Source organism: Oratosquilla oratoria, chromosome 22, assembly GCF_046742065.1.
Source record: "Oratosquilla oratoria isolate Oo_2021 chromosome 22, ASM4674206v1, whole genome shotgun sequence".
Lineage (NCBI taxonomy): Eukaryota > Metazoa > Arthropoda > Malacostraca > Stomatopoda > Squillidae > Oratosquilla > Oratosquilla oratoria.
The window spans coordinates 4587773-4607556 of NC_134798.1; the positions used below are offsets into that span (position 1 = coordinate 4587773).

General features: G+C 39.5%; 1 protein-coding gene across 5 annotated transcripts in view; it reads left to right on the top strand.

The window, feature by feature from the left end:
* Positions 1–19784, top strand: part of LOC143037408 (death-associated protein kinase 1-like) — a 385396-nt gene that overhangs the window by 274589 nt on the left and 91023 nt on the right. For 4 of the 5 annotated variants that reach the window (XM_076205548.1, XM_076205549.1, XM_076205551.1 and 1 more), the window contains 6 exons: positions 3020–3133; positions 6867–7064; positions 7297–7395; positions 8275–8373; positions 15585–15782; positions 17266–17420. In XM_076205548.1, the coding sequence (XP_076061663.1) occupies positions 3020–3133; positions 6867–7064; positions 7297–7395; positions 8275–8373; positions 15585–15782; positions 17266–17420 (863 nt within the window). The remainder of the gene's footprint in view (positions 1–3019; positions 3134–6866; positions 7065–7296; positions 7396–8274; positions 8374–15584; positions 15783–17265; positions 17421–19784) is intronic. The other variant, XM_076205550.1, reaches the window with a different exon arrangement.

Sequence of the window (19784 nt, forward strand, 5' to 3'; positions counted from 1 at the left end):
ATGAGGAAACAGTAACACAACAAGATTTTAAGAACAAACTGGATGTGGAAAAATATAAAAGCGGGTCACTACAAGCATAGCTCTCTTCCCGTAAAATACAACTAGGTAAATGCGTACACTGGACACCGAAGTGAAAGGAAATGCAGCAATTGAGCGCATATCTATCGGTTTTGTCGCTGAACTTGAAGGAAACCAGTTGTTATTGTATGGGATGGGTAAGCTGTGGTTCTTGGGTGACTGGTAAAGAAATCCAGTTCTTGAAAAAAGTATAGTTTTGGCAAAATGGAGAAAAAAAGAAGAAAAAAATAAACAAAACAACGAAAAGAGAACTGGATATAAGCGTAGTGGAAAGTGCAAGAGGTGTCATCCCCAAAAGAACTTGTTTGATAGATACTCCAAGGAAAAACCAAAGGTGGGAAAATAACAGTTTTTCAGGGTTTCAAAGAAACCCAGGTGAAATTGGTAAAAACTTAGATATAGATAGAGAAATTAGATATAGTAATGCATTAGAAATCGCGAAGTAAATGACTTAATGGATTACCAAGCTGTACTTAGGGAATTGATTACTTTGTGTAAGAGTAATGAGCAAACGATTAAAGAATTAAGTGACCTAAAGAGCGAAATTGAAATCCTCAAAAGAGAAAATGAAAGAATGAAGAATGAGGACAAAAATGAAAATGAAGAACTGAAAAAGGAGGTCAAAGAGTAATTACAAGTAGTGACCGGAAAGGTGGAAGAGTCAATCAAAGAAACAGACCAGATTGAAATAAAGATCAATGGAAAGAAGAACAGGAAAATAAGATAATATATTTAAGAGAAATAGTACAAAAGCAGATGGAAGAAAATACAAAAGAAACAGTTATGAAAGTAATTAAAGAAAAGGAAAATTGGGTGAGAGATACAGTTGACAAAGGTAAGTGCATTGTGGTCCATGGTGTCCTGGAAAAACATATGTATAGATACCAGAGAGAAAAGGAGGAGAAGGAAATAGCTAAGGAAATTTTGAAAGAAATACAGGATGAAGGGCAAAATTTTGATAAATCGACAAAATCCACAGGATAGGCAAATATTCAAAAGAAAAACAACATAGACCTCTGAAAATAAAACTAAGAACTCAAATGATAGCCAAGGAGGTATTATCGAAAGCGGTTAAATTGGCAAACATCAAGAAATTCAAACATATATGGATAAAAAAGGAAATGATCGATGAGGAAAAAGAGAAAGACAAAGCTCTCAGAATTGAAGCCAATGATAGAAATGAGAAAGGAACAGAGACGGATTTTTTTTTTTTTTTTTTTTTCCCTTTCTTTTGAGTGTGCTGGACTTGAGACTGAAAAAATGGTACATCAAACAAATGGAAACTTAAAACAAAAAAGAAAAGAAAATATGAAACTAAAAGTGGCATACACAAATATTGATGGCATGGTCTCTGGAATCAATGAACTAAATGACCATCTAGATATAGAAAAACCCGACATTGTGGGAATTGTAGAGACAAAACTGAAAGGACCTCTATCAACAAGCATAGTGGGACAAGGTCTATACAACCACTGGGTAAAAAATAGAACAGACAAGCAGGGAGGAGGTGTCATGATATTGACCAAAAAGGGTCTAAATGTGACAAAGATTAATGAAGGCCAAGGCAATGTAGAATTAATTATGATCAGATTTGTAAACAAAAAAATGAAAAGCAGAAAATTTGTAGCAGTGCATATACAACCAAAAACACAGGCTTGGTCAGATAGTGAACATTCTAAATTACCGAAAAGCACAATGAATGTGCTAAACAAGTTACTGAAAGAGGGTGGAAACAGTAATCATGGGCGATTTTAATGCAAAGGATATAATCTGGGAAGAAATGATAGTAAAAGGGGGAGAAGAACTTTCGAGCAACATTCTACATCTACATGATATGACCATTGAATACATCCTAACACAATGGGTTAAAGAAAATACTAGATATAGAAACAATGAGGAACTGTCGAAACTAGACTTAATATTAACTAATGAACCAGATATTGTGAACATAATGGAGTATAAAACACCATTTGGAAAGAGTGACCATATACTAATAGAGTTTGAATTAAAAGAACAAAACAATGTAGATAGGAATGATAAACATAGAGAAGGAAGATTAATGTACAGCAGAATGGATTTTGTAAAACTAAGAAAAAAAAAATCCAAAACACAAACTGGGATGAATTCTATAAAGTAGCAAAAATATGTGAAAAAGTCATCAGAAACAAATGGACCAAACACTTGGAAGAAAATAAAATAGTAAACCCTAAACAATTTGGCTTTAGAAGTGGAAGATTGTGTACCACAAACTTAATTACATCTATCAACATTGGAACAGCGAAGAGAAAGAGGTGATTTGTTGATCATTTACAGAATTATGAAAGGGATGGAAATTCTCAATAGAGACAACTTATTGAAGTGGGACAGAAGAGAAACAAGAGGACATGAAAAGAAACTAAAGAAGGACAGTTACAGAAGAGACCTGAAAAAGAATAGCTTCCCACATAGAGTGATTGATGTCTGGAACAAACTAAACAGAAAAACAGTGAGTGCCAAAACTATACATGATTTTAAGAATAAACTGAATGCAGAGAGAAAATGGGTCACTACGAGCATAGCTCTCGTCCCGTAAAGTACAACTAGGTATATACATACACACACACTAAAGTGGGAAAAACAAGAGGACACAAAAAGAAACTTAAAAAGGATAGTTACAGAAGAGATCTGAAAAAGAATAGCTTCCCACACAGAGTGATAGATATCTGGAACAAACTGAATGAGCAAACAGAGTGCAAAAATTATATAAGAATTTAATATCAAACTGGATGCTGAAAGATACAAAAGCAGGTCACTACGAGCAAAGCTCTCTTCATGTAAAATACAATTAGGTAAATACACACACACATTGGACTTTCATAGACCATGATCTCATTTGCTTGTCCAGTCCCAAGATAAGGTTGTTATTGCCTCCAAAATATGATTTATTTCTTTTCCATTTCAGGATGCAAGTTTTGTGTTGTCAGCATTGGTGGCTGCTGTTGAGGAGGGGAACTTGGCAGGGTTGGAGAAATTGTTTAGTGTTGCACAGAACATTGATGTCAACATGGCCAACAAGGTATCTGATAATTTGTTGAAATTATAATTTTTATAAAACCCATTTATACCCAAAAATTCCCTTCGGTGTCAGTCCCCTTTAACTAGACAAGAGTAGATAGAGTTTTCACTGAAGCAGATATATCCCTAGAGGCAGAGAAAGAAGAGATAATAAACATGTTGATATTAATCTTACATACTCGTAGGCTTGGAAGTTAGTCTAGGTAGTTGGAGGTAATCAATTTTAGTTATTTGGTCTTCATTACTCTGCTTAAAAATTACTACCAATGCCACCATCATCGCCAAAACACAATATTAAAAAAAAAAAAAAAAAAAAACTCACCAATGCCATACTATCACCTGCACCACTACCACCATCACCGCTAACACCACTAATACCATCACCAACACAACTACCACCAACACCCAGCCAACCAACACCCAACCAACCACCTCCCAAACTACCACCACCAATACCAACCATCACCACTAACCACCATCATCACCACTACCAACTACCACTTCCACCCAGGAGGGGCTTCAGTCACCAGGGTACCACAATCCTTTCACAACATGCACTGTTACATTTTTTCTGCACTGAGGAGTGTTTTTCCGGCATTCTCCTTTCTTCTACCATTACCCAGAGATGTAGAAAGCAATCCTGGGCCCACCACAACATACACATGCCCAACATGCTCCTAACCCATCACTTCGAGTAGAGAGACAAGGGGCTCAGTCCAATGCAACATATGCAAAAACTATGCCCACTTCACTTGCACAACACTTGCAAACACAAACACTTGGACATATTCTACCTGCCCTCCAATAACCTCACTCCCATCTTCCCAACCACAGCCTGCACCTTTGCCCACACCCAGTTTCCCTCTGCCCTTGTTCTCAATCAATCCTCCCCTTCCTTTGTCCCCAATCACACCTCTCCCTTCCTCTAACCCAGATCCTGTACCTTCCCCATCAACACCCCAGCCCCAGAAGGCAACATACAACACATACAGAACACACAACATCAACATATTACATCACAACATCAATGGTATTAATGCAAAAAAAAAACACAGACTGTAACACTAAACATAGAGATTACCAATAAAATATATGAACAAAAAACACAAAATTGGCAAAAGTTTGTCAATACACTTGATCTCAAAACAAACACCAGCAAATTGTACAAAACACTCAACAGCATTACATTATCCAACAGTAACACAACACGCTCTCATGCAGCAATAACCACAACAACAAATAATTTACCCTCAAACAAACAACGACCAAACACACTCATAAATCATTTTGCGCAAACAAGCCATCTCACATCTCACCCTAACGACCGACGCACCATTCGACATAAGACTTTCCCACAGACTTAGACTATACACCCCTCATAGACAGTCAGACAAAACACATAATACATGACCTCAAGCACTCATCTGCCTGTGGCCCTGACAACATAAGAAATATCCACCTAAAACACATTGGACCACAAGGTATACATGCACTCAAACATTGCAAACTACAGCTATTCACACAACACTGTACCTGACATCTGGAAGTATGGGAAAATAATCACCATCCCAAAACCCAATAAAGACCCAACAATCCCAACATCACACTGCCCAATCACACTTCTCTGCACCCCCCTCAAAATTCATTGAACACCTCATACTTAAACTCATCACACCACATATTCCCCTTGCTGAATCACAACACGGTTTTAGACCACTACACTCCACAAACACTCTTCTAATAAACCTCATGCAAAGAATATTAGATGGCATCAATTCAGATACGGCCCATCATAGAACACTTCTCACAACATTAGACATTAGTAAAGCTTTTGATGTTACCCCCTGCCACAATCTAACAAACAAAATATATAACACAGACATGCACAATAACACTAAAAGATGACTGGCCAATTATCTGGCAGGCAGTAATGCTTAAGTGTCATATAATAGCCAATCATTGCACACCAGAAACATTAAGAATGGAGTACCACAGGGCTCTGTTCTATCCCCCACACTCTTTAATCTATACATGCATGATATACACACACCAGACACCTCAGAAATACAAATCTCTTCCTACGCAGATGACATAATCACATGTACACATTGTAGCACAGACAAAGCCACAGAAATAATACAGCCATACCTTAATACACTCAATGCATGGTTCATTACAAACAGACTCAAAATGGCCCCAGCCAAATCTACAGCAACACTTGTCACCAACTGGACAAAAGAACACAAATATATACTTCATCTCTTTATCAACAACACTAATACCACACACACACCGAAAATTCTTGGTGTAACATACGATACATACATGTCATTCAAACAACACATCACAAACATAAAAAATAAATGCACACCTAGACTCAACATACTGAAATCAATCACTGGAACAACATTTGGACAAAACAAAGAAACTAATACTACAGTATACAAACAATGCATATGCTCAGTGATGAAATATGTGAGTCCAGCATGGGCACCTAATTTCAGTGAGACACACCTCAACACCCTTCAGACCTTACAAAACAAAGCCTTAAAAACAATTACAGACTGCACATATACAACACCTACAGACCATCTACATTATGAAACAAAAGTCCTCAAAGTGAAAGATCACCTTGACATGAGAGGCACACAAACACTTGCTGCAGCCTCCACAAACACAGCACACCCACTACAGTACACAGTAGAACACCCACACACACCAAGAAACCTAAAAAGAAAACACCCAAATATCTATATCACACACAAATACTCTTTTCTCTTCCTCCAAAACCACCAAATACCAGCCTCCAGAAACATATTCATAATCACATCACTCACTGCTCCATTAACACACTAAAAGACAACACATTGCCGCATGCCAGACCCCCTGATGTCCATCCCTCTGAATCCTCTCTCCCACAAAAGGACAGAGTCCACCTGGCCAGACTGCAATGCGGCCACCATCCAGTCCTTCTAAGCTACCAGAAGAGACTGGATGACTGCATTGTGGACAAATGCCCAGGATGTAACATTTCACCCCATACTATTCAACACATCATAGAAGACTGCATTATACACAATCATGCATGCAAACAACACAACATACACTCCAAAAAGGATTTGTGGGAAAACCTTGTTTCAGCCGTGGCATTCCTTGGGGAGATGGGACTGCTTGGACAGACAGTCTAGGGAACAACAACAACCACTACCACCATTACCAACTCCCACCACTGCCACTGCCAACTCCTCTGCCCACTCTATTGCTGTTGCCCACTGTTACCACTGCCATCACCTTCACTACTACTGCTACTACTACTACCACTATTACTGCCACTACTATTACTACTAACTGTTACTGCTACCACTACTGCTGCTGCTACAGTATACAGTGTGTGATTTGTAATAGGAATATATCTCTTAGGTTGGCCAAGTAGATGTGCAGTGATAATATGCTGCTGTAATCCAGAACCAGCCATACTAATCATGAAAGAAGAGAGATTTCAGGGTATATATGCAAGAATGTCATAGAAGGAGCTCATTCCCCTTGTTTATCTCTCTTTCTCTCTCTGTGTATGTGTGTGTGTCTTTGTGGATTCCATTATATCAATAGCTTATGTCATAGCTATTTTTTCACTCTTCACTAAATCAGGTCATTGTACAGAAGCATCATCACCAAGAATTTTGTATTCGTATTATTCAGCATAGTAATGTTTGTTACCCTTTTTCCTTTTGTAGCATGGGGAAAGTGTAGTTCACCTGGCTGCAGGATTGGGTGAGATGGATGCACTAGAGCTCCTAGTGAAGAAAGGAGGATCTGTGGATGCCATGGATGCCCAGGGAGATACGCCATTACACTGGGCATCTCGCCAAGGACATGCCAACATCATAGGTTTCCTCATTCAGCAGGGGGCTCAAATCAATTCACAAAATAAGGTGGTCATATTATTTGATTATATTTTTAATTTTGTTTTGATTTTTTGAGTAATGCACATAAGAAGTGGGATTTTATAAGTAACCACAACCCTACAAACTATAGTGAGGTAAATACAATTTCAGCAGATAGATTATCTTGAAGCTTTGACTGTACAGTAAATGAAATAATTTAATGGATTATCTAAATGAGAATGTCATTATATTAGTGTTGCTGATGGTGTTCTTTCAACAGAATGGGGAATCCTGCCTTCATGTAGCATGTCGGTATGGGCACACCAGTGTTGTTCAAACCCTGTGTATGAGTAACATGAATATAGACCTGCAAGATGATGTAAGTTTGAATATTTTACCTTGTTGCCCACTGCATCACTTATTTCTCCTTGAGATAGGTTTAGAACTAATTCGCATATTGAATAACCAATACCAAATAGTTATAGTATCATAGCTTTCTTTGGGAGAGGTTCTGTTGAAGATTAAAATAGCCATTCACTCCAAAGTATGAAATATAATAAATTAAAAAACATAATGGATAAAAAAATAAAGATAGAAGGTATTCCTGTTTGTTAACTTATCTTTAAATGGATGAGGAAGATATCAAGAATTCTCAATTATTTATGCCCATATGTATTACAACAGGAGAAGAGAAAACTGAAAGATATTTTCTCATTATTTTTGTGATACTAGATAAGTTACCATATAGCATGTTGGAATGAACACAGTGTTTAAAGAATGTGCTCATACTAGATACTAATGGGCTTCAGAGGACTTCTTCTTTTGAATGTCAGAAATACTAGAATATTTACACACTAGGAGCAGAGTCTAGTTTGTGATAGAATTAGGGAAATAGTATTTTTCAAGCCTTTTTTTTTTTTTTTTGGATTGTATAATGCAGATTTTCAGAAGTGAGCATTTTGAATAATGGATGAATAAAACAGTTTTCTCCCTTGGTTTTGCAAATTATTTAGAATGCTTTCTAATGCAATGCTTGAAGTTTATTTTACTAATTATAGCTTAGCTAGGTTTTCCTCACACTTTTTTGTGCATCTTTTGCGCAGATTCTGCTGAACTTTGTCCATTGTTTTGTCTGACTTGACACGTAACTGTAGTGTGACCCCCCCAAAAGAAATAGTTCTGTTTTATTTTTGTTTTCTGATTTGTGGCTGATATTGTGTTGTGTGGCTCTATGTGCACTATGTGTTATGTTGATCAGCACGGGGAGTCGGCACTTCACATCGCAGTATGGCACGGCTTTCCGCGCATCGTGCACCACCTATGCTCAGCTGCAGCCAACACTTCACTAGTGGAAAAGGTATTGCATTGTGTTATGTTTTAAGATTTTCTTTTATATTTCATTTCATTTTCACATGATTACACAGAAAGTCATTGTTTTCCTTATTTGAGCAGAATGAGAAATACTTTTTGTTGTGATTATACCACAGTCTTACCACAGACATTTGATCTGCAGTCTTTTCATCTCATAAACTCACACTACTCTTCTCCAATCACTCCCTTTATTCTCCCAACAATTCTCCTAATTGACATGTCATCATACACCTTACCACCCACACACAACAGACTGTGCCCTCAAAAAAGTACTAGATTTATATTGGTTTCCTATACCCATGTACAGTGCTCATCACAGCATTATGCCAGCAGCCCCACACACTTACCAAAACACAAATACATACCATAAAAATATATTTGCACATTTGCCGAGGTTCTAATGCTTGATGCTGCCTCCCTTACATTTCACCACGTCTCTCAGCTGTTTAGGAAGACTCTCACACAAGTTCCTGAAGATCTGGGGAGGTATATTAATCCATGCCTCATGTACAGCAGACTCGAGTTGTGGAATAGAACTAATATCCTTGCCCAACAAACTTAGCTTCACTATTGACCACAGGTTTTCAATGGGGTTCATGTCAGGGGAATTGCCTGGCCAGTCATTGAAGAAGCTCATATCACAGTCCTTAAGCCACCCAACTACAGATCTGGCAGTGTGACATAGTGCACCATCCTGCATAAATACCGTAGTTCCACACTTGTGAAATGCATCAGGTAAATTGTCACACAACACTTCCATATAATTGTATTGGTTCATATACTGGCTTTTTGGTAGCTCAAGTTCACCAACACTCTGAGCAGTGAAACATCCCCAAACCATGAATGAGTCTTGAGTGTTTGGTGGTCCCACAGGTGTACTGTGGGTCTAGTGGGTTGCTACCTCTGGTCTGATACACATGTCCACGACAGTTACAGGTGACTATGAAGGTGGCTTTGTCACTCCAAAGTACCTCAGACTACTGTTGAGGAGTCCAATTATGATATTGAAGTGCAAAATTTAGCCTGTGTTTCTTTTGCTGCTTGGTAAGGATGGGTTTCTTAACCTGCCAGTGGCTACTAGCCCAGGTCAGCCACCCATCTGTTGACTGTTCTTATGGATACCTCAGAAAGCAGATTTTTTTTTTTTTTTTTTTCCCTCCCAAGTTCTCTAGCAGTTATGGTAGGTGTACTCTGTAGCTACTTTTTGAGCACAGTCAAAATACATACAGATGTCTTCTTGAAGGGGCCAGGCAGAGGTTAAACAGATGGTAACTCGACACCACCATTGGCCTTGAAATGCTTCACCCAGTTTCTCACGGATCACCACTATTTCTCTTGTGTGGAGCCCAGCTTTGTGAAGCCCTGTGTGATCTGAGTTATAATTACAGGTGTTAACAACTTCTTTTTACCCATAGTCACCAAGGTATAGTCCTGAAACCAAAGGAAACCCAGACAAAAGATGGGGCGAAAGAGAGAACAAAGGTGCAACACTTCCTCTCACCATGGCCGCCTTGTGGGCACTGAGTTGGTATGTGGTGTTTGTTGGGAGGCAGTGATGTCATGCTAATGGCTGGTAGCCAGCATAATGCTCTAATGCAAAAAGATCCCCCTGTATGGTAGGCCATTGTTTTTCATCATGTCATTATGCCGGGGTGCTCACCCAGCATAATGCCATGACAAGCACTGTATATTGGAACATTTATATTTGTTTCCCATACCTGTGTATAGTAGAACTATACTTTCATTGCTCCAAACCACCAGGATACTTCCTTCCCTAAGACACATATTGAACATCGTCACCAGCCACTTCCCCCGGATAACCATGATTCAAAGAAACATCCAACAGTAAAATTGAATGACCAACTTCTTCCTTTGGAAAAGAACCCTGAAATTCTGGGTCTCACTTGTGATACTCACATGTTCTCTAGCTCTTACATCAAAGACCTAAGAATGAAAATCAGCAAGAAAATAAACATACTAAGATCACTACCAAATGCAGGTTTTGGTCAGCAGATACTCTACATTGTATAAGCAGTTCTTTAGAACCTCATTTGACTATGGCTCCACAACATGGTTCCCAACAGTGAAGAAAATAAGACACTCGACAAACATCACATTAGTAATTATTAAGAATGATAGCAGGGTACACTAAAACCACCCCAATAAAATATCCGCACACTGAAACAAAAATCCTCCCCATGGACCACTACATGAAAATATTTAGGTTCACAGTTCTTTGCAAGAGTCTCTCACACATCCATCATATATGCCACAAGTCCAACCAACTGACCCCTCAAAAAATATATATATAAATATACAGGGTGCATACAGTATTTGCTTCATTGTTTCAGGGACACTGTGTGGAAAGATATGCATAACCACACCACTCAAAACAAAAGCAACTGATCAGTATATGTTAAGACTTTGTCCCAGCAACACCTTGCATCCATGGAGAGCTTTACATTTCCTCATCTATTGAAAAGGCATACAGTACTTGTGTTAATCTCTGTTGGACACAGCAGCAGCAAGATCTCAGAACTGCTAAAAGTGACTGAACAGTTCATCAGGACCATCAGGAGGGAGTTGATTTCTTCTGACTATGATTATGAAGGTGTTGCCAAGAGGAAACATCATTCTTGATGATTCTGACACCATCAGGGACACCGAATTTGTCACTCAATTGCAAGCCATGGTTGATGAAGACCCCAGCCAGTCTATGAGGTCCATTGCCAGAGAACTGCAAGTGTCTGAGGGCACTGTAAGGAAGTGTTTGCATGAAGATATCAGATACAAGTCATACAAGGTGTGTAAGGGTCAACTCCTCTCCACAAAGATGCAAGAGAATCACTTCAAGAAGAGCAAGATGCTCAACAAACTGAAGCACCCTCTGGAGAATAACATACTCTGGTTCTTTTCAGACAAAAAGAACTCCTGCCAGGACCAGACCCACAACTCTCAGAACAACAGGTGGTTGACCATCTGTCCCAAGGATGTGCCAAGAGTCATGAAAAACAAGTTTCCTGCAACTGTCATGGTGTTTGGGGTAGTCCGCAGCAAGGGCCAAGTCATGCCCATGTTCTTCTTTTCCCAGGGGCTCAGGGTGAGCACTGAAGTGCACATTGATGTCCTACAGACCCATGTGAAGGCGTGGATTGAGGAAGTAGCTGCTGGTAGACTCTACGTGTGGCAACAGGACTCAGCACCATGTCACACCTCTAGTAAATCTCAGAAATGGCTCTCTGACAATTTCTTTGACTTCGTTGCCCCTGATGTGTGGCCCCCTAACTCACTTGACCTCAACCCTATGGACTATTTTGTATGGGCACAGTTGAATGAGATACTAACTGCACTCCATGCAAGAGTAAGGATGATCTGATCAGTCAGATCAAGGTCGTCTTCGCCAGTCTCTCCAAGGAGGTTGTGAAGAAGGCCTGTGCCAGGTTTCGAGGGCATGCTGAGGACGTCACTGATGCCAGGAGTAGATTCATCAAGTAATGGGACACCAGTCAGTTTTCTTTTTTGCAATAAATATATTTTCAACTAAATTGTGACTTTTTTGTGACACCCCCCCCCCCAAAAAAAAATACTGTATGCATCCTGTATATGTATGTATATGTATATATATATGTATATATATATATATATATATATATATATACATATATATACATATATATACATATATATATATACATATATATATATATACATATATATACATATATATTTCAACCCCATCAACTTTTCACTTTAATTCCATGTCATGATCAAGACTGACAATGAGCTCAACGGAGACATATGGAAATAAAGTGAAAAGTTCATGTGGTTGAAAAAGATTAATATCTGCACTGGGGACCATTCACTGTGTGTGTGTGTGTGTACATATATATATATATATATATATATATATATATATATATGTACATGTATATGTATATGTATATGTATATATATATATATAATGTATATGTATATATATATATATATGTATAGGTATATATATATATATATATATATGTATATATATATATGTAAGTATATATATATATTTATATGTATATATATATATATATATATATATGTATATGTTTATATATATATATATATATATATTCAAACATGTATAACTACCTTACACCAGCATAAGACAACACACCCATACTTGTCTTTTTAATTGCCATATTATAGTTATTAAGACCAATGCACCCTTATGAATGTTATATGGAAGGATGGATGTACAAAATAGGCCTAGGTACAGATGCAAATTCCCCCAGATATCACTACACAGAAGACACCAAACATCTCATCATACATTGCTTTACTGCCTTGCCCAGATATCATCTCAATATCTTATCCATGAGTGATATGTGGGTCAATTCAGTGGCTGATGTTAGTTATGTGGGAGCTGTGGGTCTCCTACAGAAGAGACCTGCAACAATGGATTGACTGATTGGTCTTATGACCCACTTTACTATAGGTAATCCATCCTTTGTTAGACATTCTACATGATATCCATGCAATCCTTTCAACCTCTTAGCCTTTCAACCTTACATCCTTTTCAGCCTTTCAACCTTTCAGCCTTTCAACCTTTCAGCACTATTTATTTTCTCATAATTGGTAACTTCTTCCTTCCCCATATCACTTTCAGCCAGTGACATGGAAATAGTCCCACACTAATATATTCAACACTGACAGCAGTTCAAAGTATCTTCACAGAGACCCAGAGAGCTGTGGGAGGGCTTGAGGACTGTTGGTAGCCACAGTAGGGCCCTTAAGTTTTCCACATAGTGAAATTCAAGACATCAATTAAGTTATTGATTAATTCTCCTTTCCAGTCACAGTCATTCTTCAAACATTGCCCACCACCCCTCTGCTACCATCATCTATATTGAACAACTTCTTGAAATACCTCGCCCATCTCTCTCCCATGCGGCCTTCTTTTACCATTAACATTATTTATATATTCCCTTTACACTTTGCCCAACTCACCTCTTCACACATTTTTTGTTCCATCCAAAACATATTTTGATTTTTAACAAAATTTTCTATTAATCATCTTCACCACAAGAGCTGGGTGCGTTCCTAGGTGCGTCCCTTGGTGTACTAACTGTGACATATATAGTCAGGACACCAAGGAATGCACCCAGGAACACACCAAGGAATGTGCCCAGCTCTGTGTCCCACCGCACATATCCAAGTTAGATGTTGATGGGTTAGCATATGAAGAAGTAGAAATAAAAACTGAAATAATAAAGTTTCTAATTGGTAATTACTAAGGAGGAGAACTTGACTTGAGAGGGTGAAATTCAGGAAGGTGTCTCAAACATGAAAGTGGAACAACTTGAAATGAATAAAATTTTCAAGAATTAAAAAGAGAGAAAGACCTTTGGACAATATAGGATCTCAAATTGATAATGGAAAAATGCAGAGAACAATTAGTGGACAAAATATACCAATTGATTATGTGGTCCTTGGAAGAAGGGAAAGTGGCACTGGACTGAAAATCTGTCAGTGTGGTGCCAATATTCAAGGGAGGAAGCAGAGATGAAGGTGAGAATCTTACACCAGCAGGCACATAGCTGTAGCTGAAGTCATTATTTTTGTATTATATGCTTAGGGGGCAGGTAACAGTCATTACTAGGAATTAGAGAAAAGTGTGGGACTTGAACCTGTGACTAGGAAGATGTGGGACTTGTACACTTCCAATTCCACATAGCCAAATGTGTAAGTTTGTACAAGATAGATGGATGAAATTACTTGGAGAATGGAATCTTTGTTGACAATGTAGATTCAGAAAAGGAAAGTCGTGTAACAGGTCTTAATTTTTTGTTCAAAAGCAGTTGATGCACTGCATGAGAGGTAGTATTTTGTCATTAATACATACCTACCAAAAGACCTTTCTCCCTGATAAGGGGGGGTGGTTAAGTTGAAGCAGCACACCTATCCCACACCCATCCAGTACCAATTCATTGCTTCTCCCATCTTAGCAGAGTCATCCCTGTCTTTTGTCACACCACTTGGGTCATTGGTAATGCAGTGAGACACAGCACTTAAACAGAAGAGCTTGACAGTAAGAGCTGGTTTACTCCCAAAGTTTCATTATATGGTGACCCTCCCAAAGTTTCATTACTTGGTGACTCTCACTTGAAGTAATTTATGTATGAAGCAGACAAATAAATACTGTCAGGCAGTGTCATCTCTTCATCCATTCACAACCATTCTTCATTCACTACTATCTTTTACACAAGCTCTTTCTTGCTTGACAGACATTCCTTTTGCATCCAGTGCCCTCCCACACCCTGTCCATCCACTCTGTTTTTTGTCTTCCTCTCAAATTCATTTCCTTCTTTTTCTGTTTTCCACACTTTGCTAGTCCTTCCACATTCTTTCCATATACCCAAACCTTCTCAATATTCTTTGATCTACTCTACTTACCAGCTCTCTTTCTACCCCTACTCTGCTTCATAACCACGTTTCATAGTCTATCCATCCTTGTAACACCTACCATACTTCTCAAACATATTAGGCTCTTCTTTCTGCCTCTCTCAGATTACAAGTCTCCACTCCATGCAGTACCATGGGCACCATCACTGTCATGCAACTTTTTTTTTTGTGTTCTTCCCAAAATATGTATTTTTCATAATACTTCATTTCCCCTTGGCATTGACTTGCCTCCTTTATAATTCACCTCCACTTCTATTCTGCCATTCACACATGTGACTCCAGTTATTTAAAGTTCTCCACATCCAGATTTCCACCTTCTAAGCTTACCTCCAACCCACCACCACCATATTCATCCCTTCATCATTAATAGTGAGTGCTGTAATCCATGTGGACAATATCACTCTAGAGAGAATCAGAGGTGGGAAAGGAGAGATTTAAGCAGAACAGAAGGATAATATAAGTTAAAAGTGCAAAGTGGAGGAGTGGAAGAGGAAGTTAAAGATGTGATTGTAACTGGCAAAAAGGACAAAGATGTAAATATGTAAATATGGAATTTGAGAGTTATCAAGTCAGGTATTGTTGAACAGTTGTCAAGTGCGAACTTATTGCAGGTGGAGCAGCTTCTCTATACCATCTTGTATAGCATACAGTGTCTACTAGTACACACACACACACATATATATATATATATATATATATATATATATATATATATATATATTGCCATTTCTAAATTTAAATTTGACCATGCAGGAAGGCCAAATGCCACTCCATGTAGCAAGCTTAAGAGGTCATGTTGAGTGTGTACGTGGATTGCTTGGTGCTGGTGCAGAAGTGGATGCCCAGGATCTTCATGGTTCCACCCCTCTCCACCTGGCTCTTGCACGACATCACTCACAGGTTGCATTGCTCTTGCTGCATGCAGGAGCCAACACAGACATCACAGATGATGTGAGTTTGATATCAAGTTGTTTTATTGTCCAATATATTGCTAATTTAATTTATTATGTGCTTTACAAATTTGCTTATGTTACATATATGGTAAAGGTGGGACTTTGTCAGGGATGTGTTATATCGCCCTGGCTGTTCAATTTATACATGTATGGGGTGGTGCAAGGGGTAAATGCAATAGTGGGTCAGGGATTGGAGATGGTTATAGAAAATGGAGAAAAGTAGGAGATAAGCCAGCTGTTGTTTGCAGATGACACTGCTTGTAGCAGGATCAGAGGAGGGATTGAGGAATTTAGTGACTGAGTTTGGGAAGGTGTGGGAAAGAAGGAAGTTGAAGATAGATGTGGGTAAAGTAAGGTGATGAGATGTACAAGGGGAAAAAGTAGCAGCAGAGAGAGAGACTGGAGGAAGTGGATATTTTTCGATAATTGGGCACAGATGTGGCAGGAAAGGGAGTGGAGGTAGAATGTAGATTGAGAGAAGCGAGTAAATGCCTTGGTGGATTAAAAAGTGTAATGAGAAATAGACATTTGAAAATGGATGCTAAGAGGAGGTTGTGTGAAGGAGTGATTGTACTGACAGCATTGTATGGGGCAGAAACATGGAACATAAGAGAGGAAGAGAGGAGGAGTTTCAGATGAGATATCTGAGAAGTATGATAGGGGTTACTAGGCTAGATTGAGTGAGAAATGAGGAGGTGAGGAGGAGAATGGGGGTGGAAAGGGAGTTGGGGGATAGGGTTGATGAAAGAGGATTGGGATGGTTTGGCCACATGGAAAGAATGAGTGAAGAAAGATTAGTAAAAGAGGTGCGGAAGGCAGAGGTTGAAGGAGTGAACATGAGGAGTTGACCTAGGATGAGATGGATGGATGGGTTAAAAGGGGCTTTGGGAAAGAGGGGAATGTCTGTTGATGAAGGACGGGAGAGGACAGAGGATAGGGGTGAATAGAGAATGGTTGTATATGGATGATGCTGTGATGCATGAGGTGGAATGGGTGGGGGATGGGGGTTGAGGTAGTATGTATGAGAAATAATTTGACACAGCCCGAAGGGATTTCTGCCCATCTTCTTTTCTGCATGAGGGGATGGAGAGGTGGGGTTGCCAATTTAATGAAGCAGCCTTGCTGTGTCTTGCAACACTGCTTCTGACCTAGAGCAGTGGGTGAGATGCAGAGATGACCGGTCATCCAGGAGGTGCCAAGATAATAGGGAAGGAAGAGGGTGGAGGGGAGTGGAGTGTGATGGGGATGGAATAGGTGGGAGTGGTTTTATGCCTTTGTTTTTTGGCTACCTCCTTTATAAAGGGGGGGAAAAGCCTTTGGTATATATATGTATTGAAATTTTATTTGCACATTAGTTTCAGACTTAATAATTGCAACATTTGAACAACTTGTTCCTTTTAACATTCCAGAAACATTTGTATGTCTAATGATATCTTTCATAGATTTAATACCCTGGTAATGAAAACCTTCATTCTCTTCAGGTTGGTGAATCCCCCATCCACATAGTTGCTCGAGAAGGGTTACTGGCCCTTGCTCAAACCCTTTGTGCCTTTGGCTGCTGTGTTGATGTGTCAAACAAGACAGGGCTCTACCCAATACATCTAGCAGCCAAACATGGTCACACAGAGGTGGTCAGGTGGGTTGAACTTCATCTGGTTTAATCATTTATTTGCTGCATTTGTGTTTGTGATGTACATATATTTACCTAATTATATTATACAGGGAAGGAGTTACACCCATAGGGTCCTATCTTTTACTCTCCAGTTATCGTACATATATACTAAAGGGTCTTTTTTCCCCATATAAGAGGGTTAGCTAAGAGAAAGCTTACACCCATCCCACATCCATCCAAGGTCATTAATTGCACTTCCCATCTTAGTACCTTATGGATGAAGGATCATCCCTGTCCCTTGCCATACTGTTCAATTCAAAGGCAGCAGTGCCTCATGGAGTTGTGGGCTAGGAGGGGAACTGGCAGATTTCAACCCATTTCAAGTTGAGTCACTGGAGTTATGTGTATGTAGGTCTCAATTATCATACCTCATTTTAAATTCATGTATAGTTCCAGCTTGGGCGATATCATCTTCTGGGCCACTTGAGGAGTTTACACATCTGTATGGGAAACTGTATTTTTCATTTCCCTCAGTCATCTAGTTATGCTTTTAAGGGTTTATGTTATTATTCATCCATCCACCTCATCCTAGGACGTCCCCTCATGTTCACTCCCTCCACATCTGCCTTCCATATCTCTTTTACTAGTCTTTCTTCATTCTTTCCATGTGTCCAAACCATCCCTATACTCTTTCATCAACCCTATCTCCCAACTCCCTTTCCACCCCTGTTCTCCTCCTCACCTCCTCATTTCTCACTCTATCTAGCCTAGTAACCCCCATCATACTTCTCAAATACCTCATCTCAAACACATTCAAACTCCTTCTCTCTTCCTCTCTTATGTTCCATGTTTCTGCCTCATACAGTGCTGTTGGCACAATCACTCCTTCATACAGTCTCCTCTTAGCATCCATTCCCAAATGTCTATTCCTCATTACACTTTTTAATCCACCAAGGCATTTACTCGCTTCTCTCAATCTACATTCTACCTCCACCTTCACTCCACCTTTTCCTGCCACATTTGCACCCAAGTATCTAAAACTATCCACTTCCTCCAGTCGCTCTCCCTTAATGCTCACTTCCAATCTACTGCCACTTTCACCCCTTGTACATCTCATCACCTTACTTTTACCCACATTTATCTTCAGCTTTCTTCTATCACACACTCTCCCAAACTCTGTCACCAACTTCCTCAATCCCTCCTCCGATCCTGCCACAAGCGCAGTGTCATCTGCAAACAACAGCTGGCTCACCTCCCGCTTTTCTCCATTTTCTTTAACTATCTCCAATCCCTTCCCCACTACCCTTGCATTTACCTCTCACACTACCCCATCCATGTATAAGTTGAACAGCCAGGGCAACATAATGCATCCTTGACAAAGTTCCACCTTTACCTCGAACCACTCACTCTCTCCATTTCTAATCCTGACACAAGCTGTACTACTCTCATAAAAACTCTTGACAGCTCCTAAAAGCTCTCCTCCTATCCAGTATATCTGCAAAACCTCCCACAGTGCCTTTCTGTCTACCCTGTCATAAGCCTTTTCCAGATCCATAAAAACCCAAAAAACATCCTTCACATATCTGTCTTACCACAAAAATCTGATCTACACAACCTCTACTTGTTCTAAATCCACACTGTTCCTCACCAATTACTCCCTCTGTTCCTCTCCTAATCCTCTCAATCAAGATCCTCCCATAAGCCTTCCCAACTACACTTAAGCTAATCCCTCTGAAACTACTACATTCACACTTGTCCCCTTTTTCCTTGTAAAGTGGAACTATACAGGCACTCCTCCAGTCCTCCAGCACTCTACCCTCTCTCTCCAGCAAACATTAAATAACCTCACCAGCCAGTTTACCATCACTGTACCTCCAGCACATTCATCTTTCTTCTCACAAACATACTGCCTATCTCTTCCCTTTTCCTCTCATCTGTACCACATCTACACACATTAAAAGACCTAAAACTTAGGGTTCTTTATGGAAAACTCCTCCCATACCCTCTTATGCCTTTACTTTCTTTAGGAATGTCCCCTGTGGGGCTACAGGGAGAAGGATGCCTAGTCCTATCCCCATTCTGTTTTGTCACCTTTAACAACTCGAGTAATGAAGTGGTGGGGGTAAACCAGTTTTGACTCTTGGGCCCTGCTGTCAAGGTTTTGTGTCTTGCTACATTACCTCTAACCAGAGCAGTCAGCAGGGGGACAGGGATGGCACTTCATTCACAAGGGGTTAAGATGGAAGCGACAACAAATGGGTTTTAGATGTGTGGGTTGAGTGAAAGATGAATGAATACTATGACTCAACCACCCCCTAATTTTGGGGAAAGAGGTTTTGATAATGTATGTACAGTATGGAGGACGGAGGTGAGTGGAGAATGGTTGTA